Below are 15,161 nucleotides of genomic sequence, written 5' to 3' on the forward strand. Positions count from 1 at the left end.
CCTGAGTCCTCCCTGTAATGAGGGGTAGCTTCAGCGGGACAACCCCGCTATCTGCTGAGGCCACCCCCTTGTAGGACAGCTGTAATTGTCAGCCCGACTCCCTGGCAACATGACGGCAAGCAAACAAACTTTGCGCGCCTCAGACATACTCTCGCGTCAGCATCGACACTGGCTTTGGATATACGAACTGCGATACCCTCTGCAGCCAGGCACTGACGCCATGTTACCCTGCTGAATACCTATTACTGATTTGTTCTCTTCTCTCTTATTATACTGATTCAGCTCCATCTCTTCTTTGTTTCCCCCCTTCCCGGCGGTCATGTCAAGGTACCCCTCTCGATGCTAGAGGATGCAGGAGTTTCTACGGGAATGGAGGCAGGATGCCCTCAACAAGGCGCAATATGAATCGGCCATCTTTATCGGGGACAAGCTCCTCGCCATGACCAGTCTGTCAACCAGTGGAGATATTGAAGGACTGCGAATCTCGGCTAATGCGTGTTTCTCGATTACAGATGACGACAACGATGCCTTCTGGCTGGCCCAAGTCCACTTTGCGACTGGCAACTACACACGTGCGCAGTCGTTCCTCTCCAAGCAAGATCTCATCAGCCGTAACCCGGCCTGCCGCTATCTTGCCGGCCACTGCCTCATCAAGCAGTCCCGATTCGAAGAGGCCCTGGCCGTCCTCGGCGAGCGCAATCCGACGCACCTCATCGCCAACGGCTCGAGCAACAAGCGCAAGGCCTCCAACCAGCCGCGGAGCACTCGAAGGCGGGAGGACAACGCCGCGGACGAAGAGGCGGCGAGCCGGCGGTTCGAGGCGGCTATGTGCTTCCTCCGGGGCATCTGCTATGCGAAGCAAAACGCCTTTGACCGGGCCAAGGAGTGCTACAAGGATGCGGTGCGCATCGACGTGCAGTGCTTCGAGGCGTTCCAGCAGCTGATGAAGAACTCGCTCCTGTCGCCAGACGAGGAGTGGCAGTTCCTCGACAGCCTGGACTTTGACTCGATCCATTCCCAGGAGGCGGCCGAGTTCACCAAGATGCTCTACACGACGCGGCTGTCCAAGTACAGGAATCCCGCGGCATTCGACACGGCTTACGAGTCGCTGTCCACGCACTACCAGCTGGCCGCTAACCCCGACCTGCAGCTCGCCCGCGCCGACTTGCTGTATACGCAGTGCCGATACCGAGATGCCCTGACCATCACCAATGCCATCCTGGAGGAGGACAAGTACAATTTCGCCATATACCCCGTTCACCTGGCATGTCTCTACGAGCTCAAGATGAAGAACCTGCTGTTCCTGATAGCCCACGACCTGGCAGACAGCCACCCCGAGGAGCCCTGTACGTGGCTGGCCGTGGGCATCTACTATTTCAGCATCAAGAAGATTGCAGAAGCCAGGCGGTATTTTAGCAAAGCGAGCATGATGGACGCACATTTCGGCCCTGCCTGGATAGGCTTCGCGCACACATTCGCCGAGGAGGGGGAGCACGACCAGGCCATCTCGGCGTACTCGACGGCGGCGCGCCTCTTCATGGGCACCCACCTGCCGCAGATATTCCTCGGGATGCAGAACCATGCGCTCAACAACATGACCATTGCGGAGGAGTTCCTCAAGACTGCCTACGGGCTGTGCAAGACGGATCCGCTGCTTCTCAACGAGATGGGCATTGTCAAGTACCATCAGGACAGGCCCAAAGAAGCTGTCCAGTACTTTACAGCCGCCCTCAAGGTGGCCGACGAGAACGACAGCGAGCCATCCGCATGGCTCGCGGCGAGAACGAACCTAGGCCACGCGTTCCGCCGGCTGCGGCACTACAACCGAGCACTGCTGGAGTTTGACGAGGTGCTGCGGGCAGGCGGCAAGAATGCGGCAATCTTTAGCGCCAAGGGGCTCATTTTGATGGAACAGAACAGGCCACAGGAGGCGGTTGTTGTCCTTCACGAGGCCCTCGCGATCCAGCCCCAGGATAGCATTGCGACGGAGCTGCTGAATAAAGCGCTGGAAGAGACGGCTCTGCTGGACGGCGCCGCAGAAGAGGAGGCAGAAGACTTGGCGGAATTCGATCTGGAGCTGGAGAGGCGAAAGGCCGAGGCGTCTCTGAAGGTGTATGGCAACAAGACGGGCGGCGGCATGATGGACAAGGGAAAGGGCCGACTGGGCAGGCGGCGGACGATGCTGCTTGACGACGACAGCGACAACGAAAACCACGGGGCCGGGATGGACATGACTGACGACGACGACAATGACGGGGTCTAGGAGGCAACATGCGTGTATCGGGGCATCGAAGAGGTCGCGGGAGTGAGCGTGGCTAACCTGGGGCGTTTTGGCGATTGAGCACTTGACTTGTTTTGTTTCCATCTCCTTTGTTTTTTGCTTCCGAGACCTTGGGTGATTGGGAAATTGGTGGAATCAGACTGCCTGGATGGGAATAGAGATACAGCAGGGATTCCCTTGCCTTTCTGGCTTGTCTTTTCTGGTTGAACGGAGCATGCAGAATGTCGTTTGCGACTTGACAGGGACGGGTCTGCGTTACAATCAAGGGGTATCATTACTGTTGTCGTCTGTTTGTGAGAATTTCCTCTGGGAGGGTATGGCGCTTACTGTGAACAACTCACAACCACGACGCAAGATGGGTTGACACCTCGATCAAGTCACGAATACTACATGATTCTCACATTGTTTCCCTCATGTCTTTTCAAGCAAATGCCCACCGGCTTCCGGCAACACCCCTGGACGAGCTGCAGCGTGTTTGAGAGCTCCAGCTAGCGACTCAAGTCTGCTAACAACAACCCTCTGGTGCTGTTTGTTTTTCGCCAATTCCCGCACTAGCCAGGCACGCCAGGCAGCCACAGCGAGTTAGACCCAACCTGCCTGTTGTCAGCCCACTTGGCCGTTGAGCCCCGGATTTCACTACCTCGACTCATCAAGCGCTCTCAGGGGATATAAGAAGATGAAAAGAGCTGTGTCGAGGTGTCGGATCACTCAGTGCACTCGGTTCTTCCACTGTCGTCCTCAGAGATTCGGCCCTGGTCGTTCTACCATCTGGATCCCCTCGGCGGGCATTAACGGGTTCTCAACCCCAACTCTCACCAACTCTCGCCTCCATCTCGTCAGGACCTACGCACAAGACAGCAAGATGAACATGGCCAATATCCTCCTCAATCTTGACCTTCTGCTCAGCCAGAACGGGACCGCCATCACCGACCAGATGAGCAACAACCGCATCGCCCGAGGCAACACGCCGTCCGGGGCGCTGGACCATGTCCTCCATCCCGACACGCCCCAGAGCGAGCTCGAATCGAGGCTGTGGATCGTCGACCGCATCCTCGAGCCCCAGACGCTGCCGCACTTTCTCGAGTCCACCATGTTCGGCACCTTGTCCGACGGCAGCCGGTCCTCGTTCACGCCCCTGTCGGAGGAGATTGTGATGCTGATCCAGCAGCCGCTGGCGTCGTGGGCGCCGCCTCCATTCGACGCCAGCCACGAGATCCCCATACAGCAGATTGCGATGCGCATCGGTTCGCACGAGGACGCGGACCGGCTGGTGCCCATCTCGAAGGAGCTTCACGCGATGAAGTCGAGGCTGTGGGAGGGCATCATGCCGCTCTCTGAGAGGCGGTGGGAGGAGCTGGGGCTTGATTCCGAGGACAACTTTCACGAGGCTTGTCAACACATCTCTGCCGTGACTAACGCGTTTCATTATTTGAACCTGCCGCCGATCAAGAGTGCGCTGCGGGAGACGTATAACCTCATCTGGGGACACTTGAAGGACTTTGAGGATGCGGTCAATGCAAAGAACAGGCTGGAGGGCCAGCCCGAGGTTCAGATTGCGGCGCGGTGGCACGAGTATATCAAGGCTCACTACAACTTCATCTCGGCGCGGTCTCACCGTTGGGTCATTGACAGCATCGACCGTCTTCGCCGCCCAGTTCTGGAAGAGCTTGCGGCCACTCCTTCAACGGTCGACGTCAGCTCGCGCCAATGGACGCTGACGGACAGACTCCACGATCTGATGGAGAACGGGGCTCAGGCGGACTCTGGCATCTTCTTGCCCATGGACGGATACGAGGGAGAAGGCCTTGCCGCTCAGGACGATGCGCCGCCGCGTCCAGATGCCGCTGAGCCGTACCGCAAGAAGCCCATTTCCTTTTCGGCAAACACACATGCCCGGAAGGGCGATTACTACTTGAGACTAAAGTATCTGTCACGCACGGAGCTGTGGCTTGGCCAGGAGCGCGGCGGCATGGACGTCCCGCCTGGGCTGCCGACTGGCTTTGAGGTGATGTCGGATATTGCGCAGACGGCGCAGTGCCAGGTGAGGGCTCAAGAGCAGGCGAGGAGGGAGCTCAGGGGAGAGCCTGTGACGTTTGGACAGGAGCTTTGGGTGACGAAGGCGAACGAGTATCTTGGTACCGAGACGAACTTTGAGTGGGGGTACGTCGCGTACCGGTTGTCGCATGATCATACGGATGAGGAGTGGGAGACTTTCAAGACCAAGTTTGAGGAGGATGTGCAGGATTGGGGGAGGGAGTTGACGGGTGTTGAGGTGATTAGGCAACGGTCCAAGGTGTGTTGGCGAGATGCGAAGGATCTGGGTGTCGCGGATGGAGATGTCGATGCCCTCAGAACGTACGTATGCACTTATACACCGTCCGACGAAGTCATGCTAATGAAACTGCACAGTCGGTTCCAATCAGTCAGAGAGTCCGAGGACTTTCCATCCGGCGTCCACATGGACATCCTTCTAGCAGCAGACAAGGGCGTCATCGACTCCTATCTCCAGCCAATTCCGCAGCAAAAGGGGTTTGTGATGGCCATTGACGCGGATTACGATCCGAATGAGATTGACGGGGAGCGGGCGGACGAGTCGCCGGGGTACAAGGGCGTCGTGCGGGTGCTGGGGAGCTTGCTGTGGGGTGATTTGGGCCCGCTGGTGTTTATGCAGACGCAGCATTTGTTTGAGTTGTGGCCGCTTGCGATGAGGCATCCTATGGGGGTGTACGAGGGGCCGCTGGGGAGAACCTAGGAGGAGTTGGAGTTGTGAGGTGAATCATTTTGTATTGTATGTAATGATATGTAGGGACTGCCCTGCTCCGGATGCTCAGAACCTTGTTGGCAAGCTTTGATAGAGATTGTATGTTTCCGGCTATACGGGTATTGATTGACTGGGAGATGTAATGGACTATCCCAATAAATAAGTGAAACTCAATGAACATTTAAAAAAAGATAGGCTGAGTTTAAGATTTACCCTTGAGTGGCAGCGCCCAGCGGAATAGTCGATGAACTAACGTCGAGATGGCTGACCACCCAATCATGGAGGCGTCATCATGGCATCACATCCCATAAACATTTTATTTCACCGCAACAGTTTACACGATGAAATTGTTTGCTTCATGGCTCCGGCCACGTCTGTGCATCAGGTTTCAGTCCCGAGTTCAACCTCTCAAACGATACAGCATGTCGAAGCCGGACAAGCTCAGCCGCTTCACGGAAGCGATGAAGACGGTCTACGGCCCCTTTGACCAGCTCTCCCCCGACGAAGCAAAGTCCTGGGCTTTCCCCGATGATCCTGGCGCCGGCGGATATCACGGACGGTATCTCTGGACAGACGCCTTTGGAGTCGTCAACTTCATCACATTATTCAAAGAGACCGGTAATCCGGCGTATCTCACCCTAGCAAAACGCCTTGTCGAGACGGTGCACGATGTCCTCGGGCGTACAAGAGACGGAAAGAAAAGACTAGACGGGGCAACAGACGAAGAGCCCCTCCGAGGAGGCCTCAGGATCGGGAAAATGGATGCCAAGGGGGGCGATGGGGACGGCCAGTACCATCACTACCTGACGATATGGATGTTTGCGCTCAACAGGCTTTCTATCGCGGCAGATGAGGCGCAGTACAATGATCTGGGGATTCAGCTCGCGAGGGCGATCCACGCCCGGTTCATGGTACATTGCCTTTCTGGCGGGATGAAGATGGTGTGGAAGATATCAATGGACATGAAGACTGTGCTTGTCCCCAGCGAAGGACACCTCGATGCGGCGACGGGATACGCAGTGTACAAGTTACTCCAGCATACCGCCGCGAGACAAGGCCACAGGGAGAACGTCCTGCAGAAGGAAGTCGACGACTACTGGGGCCTGATGAACCGCAAGGGGAGCCTTTCACCCGGTACGGATTATCTTGACGTGGGGATGGGTCTGTGGGCGGCGCATCTGTGGAAGGAGGAGGCTTGGGCGGGGAGGTTCTGTGACAAGGCGCTGCCCGTTGCGGGGGAGCTGCTGAGCTCGACGAGGATGAAGAGGGCGGAGGGGAGGCTTGCGTTTAGGGAGTTTGGGACGGTGCTGGGGGTGGGATGTTGGGATGCTGGGGAGGGGCTGAGGGCGAGGGCGGAGGAGGTGATGGCGTTTTGGGAGAGGTGGTTCGATGAGGGGGGGGGAGAGGGGGAGCTGAGGCCTATTTCGAGGGTGATGTATGCGAGTGGGTTGATTGTTGGAGGTGAGTTTCTCTCTGAAAGACTTGGGGGTGAGCTTTGGGAGCTTGCTGACGTTGTTATAGCGTTCCGGAGGGATTATCTTGAGGATGGTCAGGGATGATTGATGGGTCATGTTCAAAGTGGACTATGCTGCTACTTTCAAGGGGTGTTGTTGGCATGTTCAGCTCTTATAGCTGTTGGTGATGGTCGGAGTTGTGCGTCTTTCTCGCGAGGCTGATGAAGGTTCTGGCATCTCAGCCCCTAGCATACCAAGCTCTACAAACACGTCATTAACATTTAACAGCCAATGTTCGATGCCCCGTATCAATGTGTAATCCAGCCAAGATTTGTCATTCAAAACACATGTGTCCACAATCTTGTAAGCACCAAGTCAGGGCTTTGAGGCTATAGACGGGTCTGGGAAATAGGTTGGTGTAAGGGGTCGATGGCTCAGAAGAGTGATGCTGCCATTACACGGGGCTCCGGCCGGAACTCCATGGTTGGATATTTCCCGATTTGGCAACTGACTCGCCCTATTCCCGGAGTTCCTTTAGCGGGGATAAAGGAAAGAGGCCGTTTGGTTTGATTGGATGGGAGTTGACGATGGAAGTGAAGGCTTCTCTATTTCTTCGAGGTTGTGTGTGTTGAGATGGAGGCATTTAACAAGCCATTTGTCCCTCATTTTGATCGAATGGAGATTCATCTGTGTATATAAGTCAATACTCATGTACTACGACAATTTGATTCTTGTTTCAAAAAGTTTCATTTCACAAGCGTCACAATGGCCAGCTCAGTCTCTCTTCCAAGCACAAGATGCTCTCAGGCTACGAGATCCCCGTCCTAGGCTTCGGTGCAAGTCCACAACAACCAGTGATCTTCCTCCCACCCTCCACAACTTTTTTTTAGGATAATTATAACAAAGAACAATAATAATAGTCATGTCANAGCTTCCGCAGACAAAAACTTTCGCATCGGCCACGAAAAATCCCTCGCAGCAAACATCCACACCCTCCGCTGCGACTACAGGCACTTTTGACTCTGCACGCGCCTACGACGGCGAAAAGGCCTGCGGCGAAGCCATCCGGGCGTTTGGAATCCCTCGCGACGAAGTATTTGTCACGTCCAAGGTGTTCCAGGGCGGATATGAAGAGACGAACAAGGCCGCTTGAGGCCAGTTTGAGGGACACGGGGCTGGAGTATATCGATTTATATCTGAATCACAGACCGTACGGCGGGCCGAAGGCGAGAAAGGGCACGTGAAGGGCTTTGGTGGAGGCCAAGAAGGAGGGCAAGATTCGGTCCATGGGGGTGGTCGAATTACGGGGTTCATCATCTTGTGGAGACGCTGGCGTATATCGAGGAGCCTGAGCGGGAGCTGGGCAAAGGGAATGCGGGTGAGTTGAGCGTTGGACAGTGGGGAGCTGCATCCATGGCTGGCGCGTAGGGATATTGTCGAGTGGTGCAGGAGGCACGGGGTTGTGGTTGAGGCGTATTGTCCGCTTGCCAAGGGGCAGAGGTTTGATGGGCCGCGGGTGAAAGGCCTTTGGGGACAAGTATGGGAAGGGCGAAGCGCAGATTCTCCTGCGATGGAGTTTGCAAAAGGTGGGTTTTGCATCTTGAACTTCTGTATGAGGAGAGGTGTTGACTGGGTTTGTAGGGCTTTGTTCCGTTGCCAAAGAGCGATATGGCGTCGAGGATTGAGGCGAATGCGGAAGTGTTTGATTTTTGAGTTGACGGAGGGGGATATGGCGATGCTGGATGTTGATTCTTATGCGCCTACTACGTGGGATCCTACAGTTAGTCCTCTGAATAGCTGAGCAGGGTATATATATATATATATATATATATATATATATATATCACATGGAAGTTTGGAGAAATATAGACAACTTAATATCTTGCTCTATATCATCTACATCATGAAATCTACCAAAGGCGACAGACTAGAACACGCAACATGCCTCCTTGATGACAGCAGTCCTATATGAAGCTGCCCCCTAAATCGCCGAGTGCTCGGCAATCAAGCTGGACGAATTCGGCAGAGAATCAATGCAGCTGCGATCAAAGTCATCCACCTTTACGAACCCGCCCACCTCCATCAGAATGTCAAACTCGGCCAGCAGACTCTTGATGACGTGCCGCACGCCGTGCTCGCCCGCGATGCCGAGGCCCCAGACCCAGAGGCGGCCGATGAAGACGAACTTGGCGCCGATGGCGAGGGCCTTGGCGACGTCTGCCGCGGTGCGCACGCCGGAATCAAACATGATCTTGGCAATACAGAAGTTAGCTTTTGTCATGATATGGTAGATGGAGGGCATTTTGGTCGTGGTTCTCACATAGGTCTTGTCGCCGACGGCGTCGACAATCTTCTCGAGAGCGTCGAGACTGGCGATGCCTCCGTCGACTTGTCGTCCGGCGTGGTTCGACACGACAATGCCATCAACGCCCCTGAGATCTAAAGTCAGCCTTCATAATCTCGATATGAGCCAGCATCAGGACTTACATCTCCACCGCCTTCTTCGCATCTGCCACACTCTGAATGCCCTTCAAGCAAAACGGCCTGCCGCCACTGATGCGCTTCCACTGCTCCATGGTCCACTTCATCTTCTCCCAGGTAATCGCGCGGCCGTGCCAGATGTTCTCATCGATCCACTTCGCGCCAGCCTCCTTTGGGTTTTTAACAGGATCGATCCCAGCCTCCTTGAGGCGCTTCTGAAAGACGGGATCCTGCAGCCCGAGGTCGCCCGCCCCGTGGTCGTGGTAGAAGGCGTAGTTTCCGGTGAAGACGTCGTTGTGGCGCCAGCCAAGAGACCAAGTATCAGTCGTGAGCATACACACGTCGTAGCCATTGTCAAAGGCGCGCTGGAGCATCGACAGGCACAGCTCGTCGTCGGGGCTCTGGTACAGCTGGAAGAAGCGCGGGCCGGAGCCGTTGGCCTTGGCCACGTCCTCGATGCTGTAGCTCCCGGCGGAGGACAGGCTGTATGCCAGGTTCAGCTCCTGGGCGACCTTGGCCACGGACAGCTCGCCGGTGGGGTGGTAGATGCGGTTGATGCCGATCGGGGCGAAGCCGATCGGGGCGGAGACGCGGTGGCCGAAGATTTCGGTGGCCGTGTCGCGCTGGTTGGTGTCGACGAGCATGCGGGGGACGATGCGGTGGCGGTAGAAGGCCTGGCGGTTGGCGAGATGGGTCCAGGAGATGCCGGCATTGCAGGAGGAGTAGTACCTTTACAATGTGTTGTTAGTGGTCGTGATAAGGGGAGCTTGAGAGGCTGTGGTGGCCGTTGTAATGGGGTTTGACGAGGCTGTCACATACCAGCCTCCCTGGGAGAGCTTCTCCTTGGCCAGTTTCTCAATCTCAGCCGGATCTGTACCGTGTTAGTACGTAGTCATTTTACAGGCTCGATATTGAAGACTTGCCCGTGTTGAAGGGCGGGAATTTCCCATCGTTGGTGTTCCAAAAGGACTCTCGCTGGTACAGCGACCACTGAGGGGTGGTCCTGATGTTGATGTTGGGGTTGTTGGGGTCAGACATGGTGAGATGGTCCAATTGATACTCGATTCACTGTTGCTGCTGTAGCGGTTTCCCTGCTGTTGTGGTGTTCTGTTCTCTGCCTCAAACAATCTCGAGATGCGCAGGTATATATAGAAGTAGTTCTTAGATTCGCGATGCTATTCTTGCAAACTATCAAGTTCAAAAGCGCTGATGTGCGGTAACGCCTTCCGCCGCCATCACCGTCATCCAACAAAGAGGCCAAAATTCCGAACATCGTCCGACATTCTCGCTGCAACGAACAAATCATGCCGGTTGAAGGAAAGGAGAGGGAGCATCTCACGTCCGCTTGACGTCAGCACGGTTAATCTTGAGTCCTTTGAGGATAGGTTCCTAAGAGAAAGCAAGACGTGCAACACCTCGAAACTCAGCAGAGTCCTGGCATTGTGAGCTGCATCTCGGCACAAACTCGCCGTGGGAAAACAGGATTGAACAGAATTCAACGAGAAAAAGCCCCTTTACTGACGGATTTCCGCCTCCGTTTCAATGGTTTGTGGCCATGATATAGAATGGTCGGGTAATCGAATTGCCTAGAGGTGCCTGCCTACCTTAGGTAAGCATTGCTACCCCTCTGAGCATCTCGGGATGCGGGCAACAATAGTCCGAGCATCCAATTAACTGACCAAGGAATCAACACTGCCATTTTATGGTAATACTACAGATGCACATCGAAAATACACAGGTATTCATATATAACCGGCCAGAACGCGCAACTGCACCAATCGATTGATCCATCTCAACAACGCCAATTGCTGACACGTGATATTCTTCTACTTTCTCTCTTCTCAGGTTCGAGCCAACGGCTCTTATCAATGACATCATCGTCCATCATCATCTGCCAAGATCGGAGCTGTTCCCGAACCGCTCACCTCCCGCGTTAGTCAGCATTCCAGAATGAATTTTCAAACCTGCCATTCGATTCATGCAAACATTGAATTGACTCGGATCAACGGAAAGCCCCTGGACGATCACATCACCATCACCCGCTATGCACTGCATTATCAGACGGTTCACCGTCGTCTGCCACTAGTTCTTCTCGGTGTTACTACGTTGACCCTGCAGTTGCAGAGCCACCGCAGCCACGATCGACGGTTTCCGGCACTTGATGGCGGCCACCGTCTGCCGCACCCGTCCAATCTCTCGTCAAGCCTCATGCTTCTGATCACGAAACTTTGCAAAAAGACTGCAAGCCATCACGCTTGCAGAACTGAGTGATGCCTCCAAACTTGCGTGACGCCTCAAGGCCGGAATTCAAAGTAGCGTGACTTGCCACAGCTATTCGTCAGCGGACACGGCACTGTGAGATGCATTCTCTCTCTTTCCTCGCTTCCAGCACAAGTTATCGTATTCCCCCCCCCCCTCCGCGGACCACAAGGGGGCAAACATCAGACGACGCCGCGAACATCGTGGGCCGAGCAGAAAATTTTGCAGCACAGGTCACCGAAATGAGTGAACCATCACGTTACCTCGAACTCGAAGTGCCCAGGCAATAATACGGCATTGCGTGTCAAAAAAAAAAAAAAAGCTCCGAGGTGCAGGGCCAAAGTGGGCTCAAGAGTGGAACGGCGAGTGGGAACGGCACGTCAGTTCTGACAGGGGTTGGAACGCCTTTGACAGCGATCCGGAAGCGGCAGATGGGCCAGATGGGCTTCGGCAGTGGCTTGACCGGACATTCCGGCGTGCCCAGTATCCATCTCGAGACAGGAACCCAGGGCGGCCATGACTCGGCGTGATGGAGCCGCACGACGAGTATCTCCGACGAGTTTCCCCGACTCAGCCTCATGATGGTAACGGTACTCGTACTTGAACAGCAGACAAGACGGGCCAAGGAATGGGCCTCAGGAGGATCTGCTCGAGACTCTCTCTCTTCCGTCTGGTGATGTAGGAGACCACGGGACCACGATGGGTTTGGGCTTTGCTGCTCCAGCGGCCCGCAAAGAGACCGAGATGGACGCGAGCGCAGCAGGCTTTTATATCTCTCTGTGGGACTATCCCTATTGCCATGCCCTCACATACGAGTAATACCTTGTGCATTCCAAGTTCCAGTAGCATTGCAGCCATTGGCTTGCAAAAGACTTATCTATCAGCCCAGACGCCGTTTCTCCTATTCTCCATCTCTCATCTCCCAATTACTCCTCCCCATTGATTGTGACACAACCCTCTCATATCACATCAAGGCTGTGCAGTGCAAGTTGCATGAGGTTGCAGCCAACAATCATGGGATTCTTCAAGCAAAAAGCCGATGCTCCTGCGCAGGAGCCCAAGAGGGATCCCTCGCCCAGCAGTGGAGGCTCCGGCTCACCCTCGCAGCAGGAGAGAGTCACCCTCCTTGCCTGTGCTCTGGGAGCCATTGCCGCCATTGGAGGCTTCATCTTTGGATATGTCAGGTAGGCCACACACACCTTTTGAAGCTGCTTATAGTTCTTATCGGTTCGTCATATCTGACAATGCTCTCGCTTCAGTGGTCAAATCTCGGGTTTCTTCTTGATGAAGGACTATGCCCGCCGCTTCGGTGAGCTGCAGAGTGATGGATCATACGACTTCAGCGCCGCCCGCCAGGGCACCATCGTCGGCCTTCTCTGCGTGGGAGCCCTCATCGGCTCCCTGATTGCCGGCAAGATGGCAGACACCGTCGGCCGTCGCCTGTCCATCTCCATGTTCGCCTTCTTCGCCTGTGTTGGAACCATCATCGAGATCTCCTCGTCAACCCACTGGGTCCAGTTCGCCGTCGGCCGTCTCGTCACCGGCCTGAGCATCGGTGCCCTCTCCGTCGTCGTCCCCATGTACCAGTCCGAGAGTACCCCTGCCGTCATCCGCGGTGTCATCGTCTCGTCGTACCAGCTGCTCATCACCATGGGTATCTGGACCGCCGAAATGGTCAACTGGGGAACCGAGACCAAGAGCAACAGCGGCGCGTGGAGAATTCCCAACGGTCTCACCTTTGCCTGGGCCCTGGTCCTCGGCGCTGGCATCCTGTTCCTCCCCGAAAGCCCTCGGTTTGCCTACAGCCGCGGCCGTGTCGACGAGGCTCGCCAGACGATTGCTCGTCTCCACGGCCTCTCCACCGACTCGGACATTGTCAACAACCAGATCGCCGACATCCAGGCCAAGATTGACGAGGAGAGCGAGAACACAGCCGCGTTCAGCTGGACCGAGATCTTCACCGCCCCTCGCATGTTCTACCGCACGGTCCTTGGTATTGTCCTCCAGGCCGGCCAGCAGCTCACGGGCGCCAACTTCTTCTTCTACTTTGGCACGACCGTCTTCGCTGCCACTGGTATCAGCAACAGCTACGTCACGCAGATTATCCTCGGATCGGTCAATGTGTTTGCCACCATCATCGGTCTCTTCATTATCGACCGCTTTGGCCGACGTGTCATTCTCATGACGGGCGCTGCCTGGATGATGATGTGCTTCCTGTAAGTTGCCCTTTTTTTCTGGGGGTCTTCACATAATGGACAATTTATTAACAGGGGTTGATTAGTGTGTACGCCTTCGTCGGCCACTTCGCGCTCGACCACGAGAACCCCATGCTCACCCCCAAGGCTGGATCCGCCCTCGTCACCTTCTCCTGCCTGGCCATTGCCGCCTTCGCCGTCAGTTGGGGACCCCTGGTCTGGACTGTCAACGCCGAGCTGTATCCCATCCGCTACCGAAGCTTCTGCATGGGTATCGCCACTGCTTCCAACTGGTTCTGGAACTTCCTCATCTCCTTCTTGTAAGTCCTTTTGCTGATCCCTGGCAAATGCAACAAGAGGCATATAACTAACAATTTGCGACGTAGCACCCGATTCATCACTGACAAGATCGACTACTTCTACGGTCTCATCTTCGCCGGATGCTGTGCCGCCCTCGTCGTCATCGTCTTCTTCTTCCTGATCGAGTCCAAGGACCGCACCCTCGAGGAGATTGACACCATGTACGTCCAGCACGTCAACCCCATTACCTCGAGCCGATGGGACGCCGCCCAGTTCCGCGACGAGATGAGGCAGCCGCAGCCCAGCGATGTGCATGAGCACGCTCATGAAGATGAGAAATAAGCTGGTGCAAAACACATTCCCATCACATCATCATCATCAGCAGATGATGGTATCAACCGATTGAGCTGTGCTCAATTCGCGATTGATGAATATATTTCCAACGAAGTGAGAGGATGTTTGGGGATTAGAGGTTGGAATATACCAATGTATGACATAGTGTATCATATCATAGCGGGAGATGCATAGCAGTTTTTTAATCATGATGTTTAATGTTGAATGACGCTCAATTCGTCCGTCGCTTATTCGCTCGGATGACAGTTTAACGCATGATTTCGCAACTCACTCACAGCAAAGGTTTCAACTGAATGGATTCCAAACCACGAACTTTGAATTTTATTTGCCCTTTCAGCAATGGGTGACGGCTGAAAGGCTTACTTTTGCGGAGTTAGAGATGTCTTACCCCAAGTTTTCATGCGTCCTACCGACCATCAGGGGCTTGGAGATGGAAGACATCTTGATATGAACTGACTCACGAATTGGCCTCTTTCCCTCTGAATACTTACAACAGACTGTTCTAGAAGGATTCGGGTGGTGAGTGGGTGATAAGAGGCAAGAACACTGTGGATGAATGATCAAAGCTTGGTGTCTTGTCGTAATTAATTTGGCTTCAGTGATGCGCCGTCTAGTCATGGCGTCTTTTGAAGCAAAGCTGGAGAAGCAAGTCGATCAAGAGACTCTTTCGTGGGGTCCCCGCACGGGGATCGTAGATCAAGATTGAGTTGCCAGAGTATATATATATATACATCGGGCCTGTAGTTGTGCTGATAGCTTTTAGAGTTGTCAACCTCACCTCCTTCACCACTCCCCCTCCTTTTCAGAGTCCGTACAGAACCGCAAGGTTTCTATATTGCATTATTAGAACACCTTGGGTGTAAAGGTGAGATGAAGGAGCATACGGCAACAAAGCCATCTGTACTATCCAGAACTGGGGAAGCGGGAGAGACAGTTAAATCATCAAATCGGTTCGGTTCTGCAAGACGGTAAGGTTCTGTGCAACAGATGAGGCGGTGCAATGTACGTGACGCTGAAACTGCGAGTGGTAGATAGTTTGGATCATATTCAAAGCGCAGGCATCTATTTCCATCAAT

At 54.6% G+C, this 15,161-nt stretch overlaps 6 protein-coding genes across 6 annotated transcripts; 5 read left to right on the forward strand and 1 right to left on the reverse strand.

Moving 5' to 3' along the window:
• Nucleotides 1-349: 349 nt before the first annotated feature.
• Nucleotides 350-2,263, forward strand: CCMA1212_009414 (Anaphase-promoting complex subunit cut9; the record flags this gene model as incomplete). Its single annotated transcript, XM_073706498.1, has 2 exons — nucleotides 350-446; nucleotides 513-2,263. The coding sequence occupies 2 exons, from the start codon at nucleotides 350-352 to the stop codon at nucleotides 2,261-2,263; spliced, it is 1,848 nt and encodes a 615-aa protein (XP_073555118.1).
• Nucleotides 2,264-3,143: 880 nt separating this feature from the next.
• CCMA1212_009415 (uncharacterized protein) lies at nucleotides 3,144-5,033 on the forward strand (the record flags this gene model as incomplete). Its single annotated transcript, XM_073706499.1, has 2 exons — nucleotides 3,144-4,636; nucleotides 4,691-5,033. The coding sequence occupies 2 exons, from the start codon at nucleotides 3,144-3,146 to the stop codon at nucleotides 5,031-5,033; spliced, it is 1,836 nt and encodes a 611-aa protein (XP_073555119.1).
• Nucleotides 5,034-5,464: 431 nt separating this feature from the next.
• Nucleotides 5,465-6,601, forward strand: CCMA1212_009416 (uncharacterized protein; the record flags this gene model as incomplete). The annotated part of the gene is made up of 1 exon (XM_073706500.1): nucleotides 5,465-6,601. One exon carries the CDS (start codon nucleotides 5,465-5,467, stop codon nucleotides 6,599-6,601), a length of 1,137 nt encoding a protein of 378 aa, XP_073555120.1.
• A 592-nt stretch (nucleotides 6,602-7,193) lies between these two features.
• CCMA1212_009417 (uncharacterized protein) lies at nucleotides 7,194-8,297 on the forward strand (the record flags this gene model as incomplete). Its single annotated transcript, XM_073706501.1, has 4 exons — nucleotides 7,194-7,350; nucleotides 7,428-7,607; nucleotides 7,656-7,874; nucleotides 7,902-8,297. Exons 1-4 carry the CDS (start codon nucleotides 7,294-7,296, stop codon nucleotides 8,295-8,297), a joined length of 852 nt encoding a protein of 283 aa, XP_073555121.1. The 5' UTR covers nucleotides 7,194-7,293.
• Nucleotides 8,298-8,477: 180 nt separating this feature from the next.
• Nucleotides 8,478-10,015, reverse strand: CCMA1212_009418 (uncharacterized protein; the record flags this gene model as incomplete). Its single annotated transcript, XM_073706502.1, has 4 exons — nucleotides 8,478-8,747; nucleotides 8,817-8,928; nucleotides 8,984-9,706; nucleotides 9,879-10,015. The coding sequence occupies 4 exons, from the start codon at nucleotides 10,013-10,015 to the stop codon at nucleotides 8,478-8,480; spliced, it is 1,242 nt and encodes a 413-aa protein (XP_073555112.1).
• Nucleotides 10,016-12,250: 2,235 nt separating this feature from the next.
• On the forward strand, nucleotides 12,251-14,073 carry CCMA1212_009419 (Hexose transporter 2; the record flags this gene model as incomplete). Its single annotated transcript, XM_073706503.1, has 4 exons — nucleotides 12,251-12,420; nucleotides 12,496-13,452; nucleotides 13,518-13,751; nucleotides 13,818-14,073. The coding sequence occupies 4 exons, from the start codon at nucleotides 12,251-12,253 to the stop codon at nucleotides 14,071-14,073; spliced, it is 1,617 nt and encodes a 538-aa protein (XP_073555113.1).
• Nucleotides 14,074-15,161: the final 1,088 nt, after the last annotated feature.

Source organism: Trichoderma ghanense (genome assembly GCF_004382785.1).
Source record: "Trichoderma ghanense strain CCMA-1212 chromosome Unknown scaffold_16, whole genome shotgun sequence".
Taxonomy (NCBI): Eukaryota; Fungi; Ascomycota; class Sordariomycetes; order Hypocreales; family Hypocreaceae; genus Trichoderma; species Trichoderma ghanense.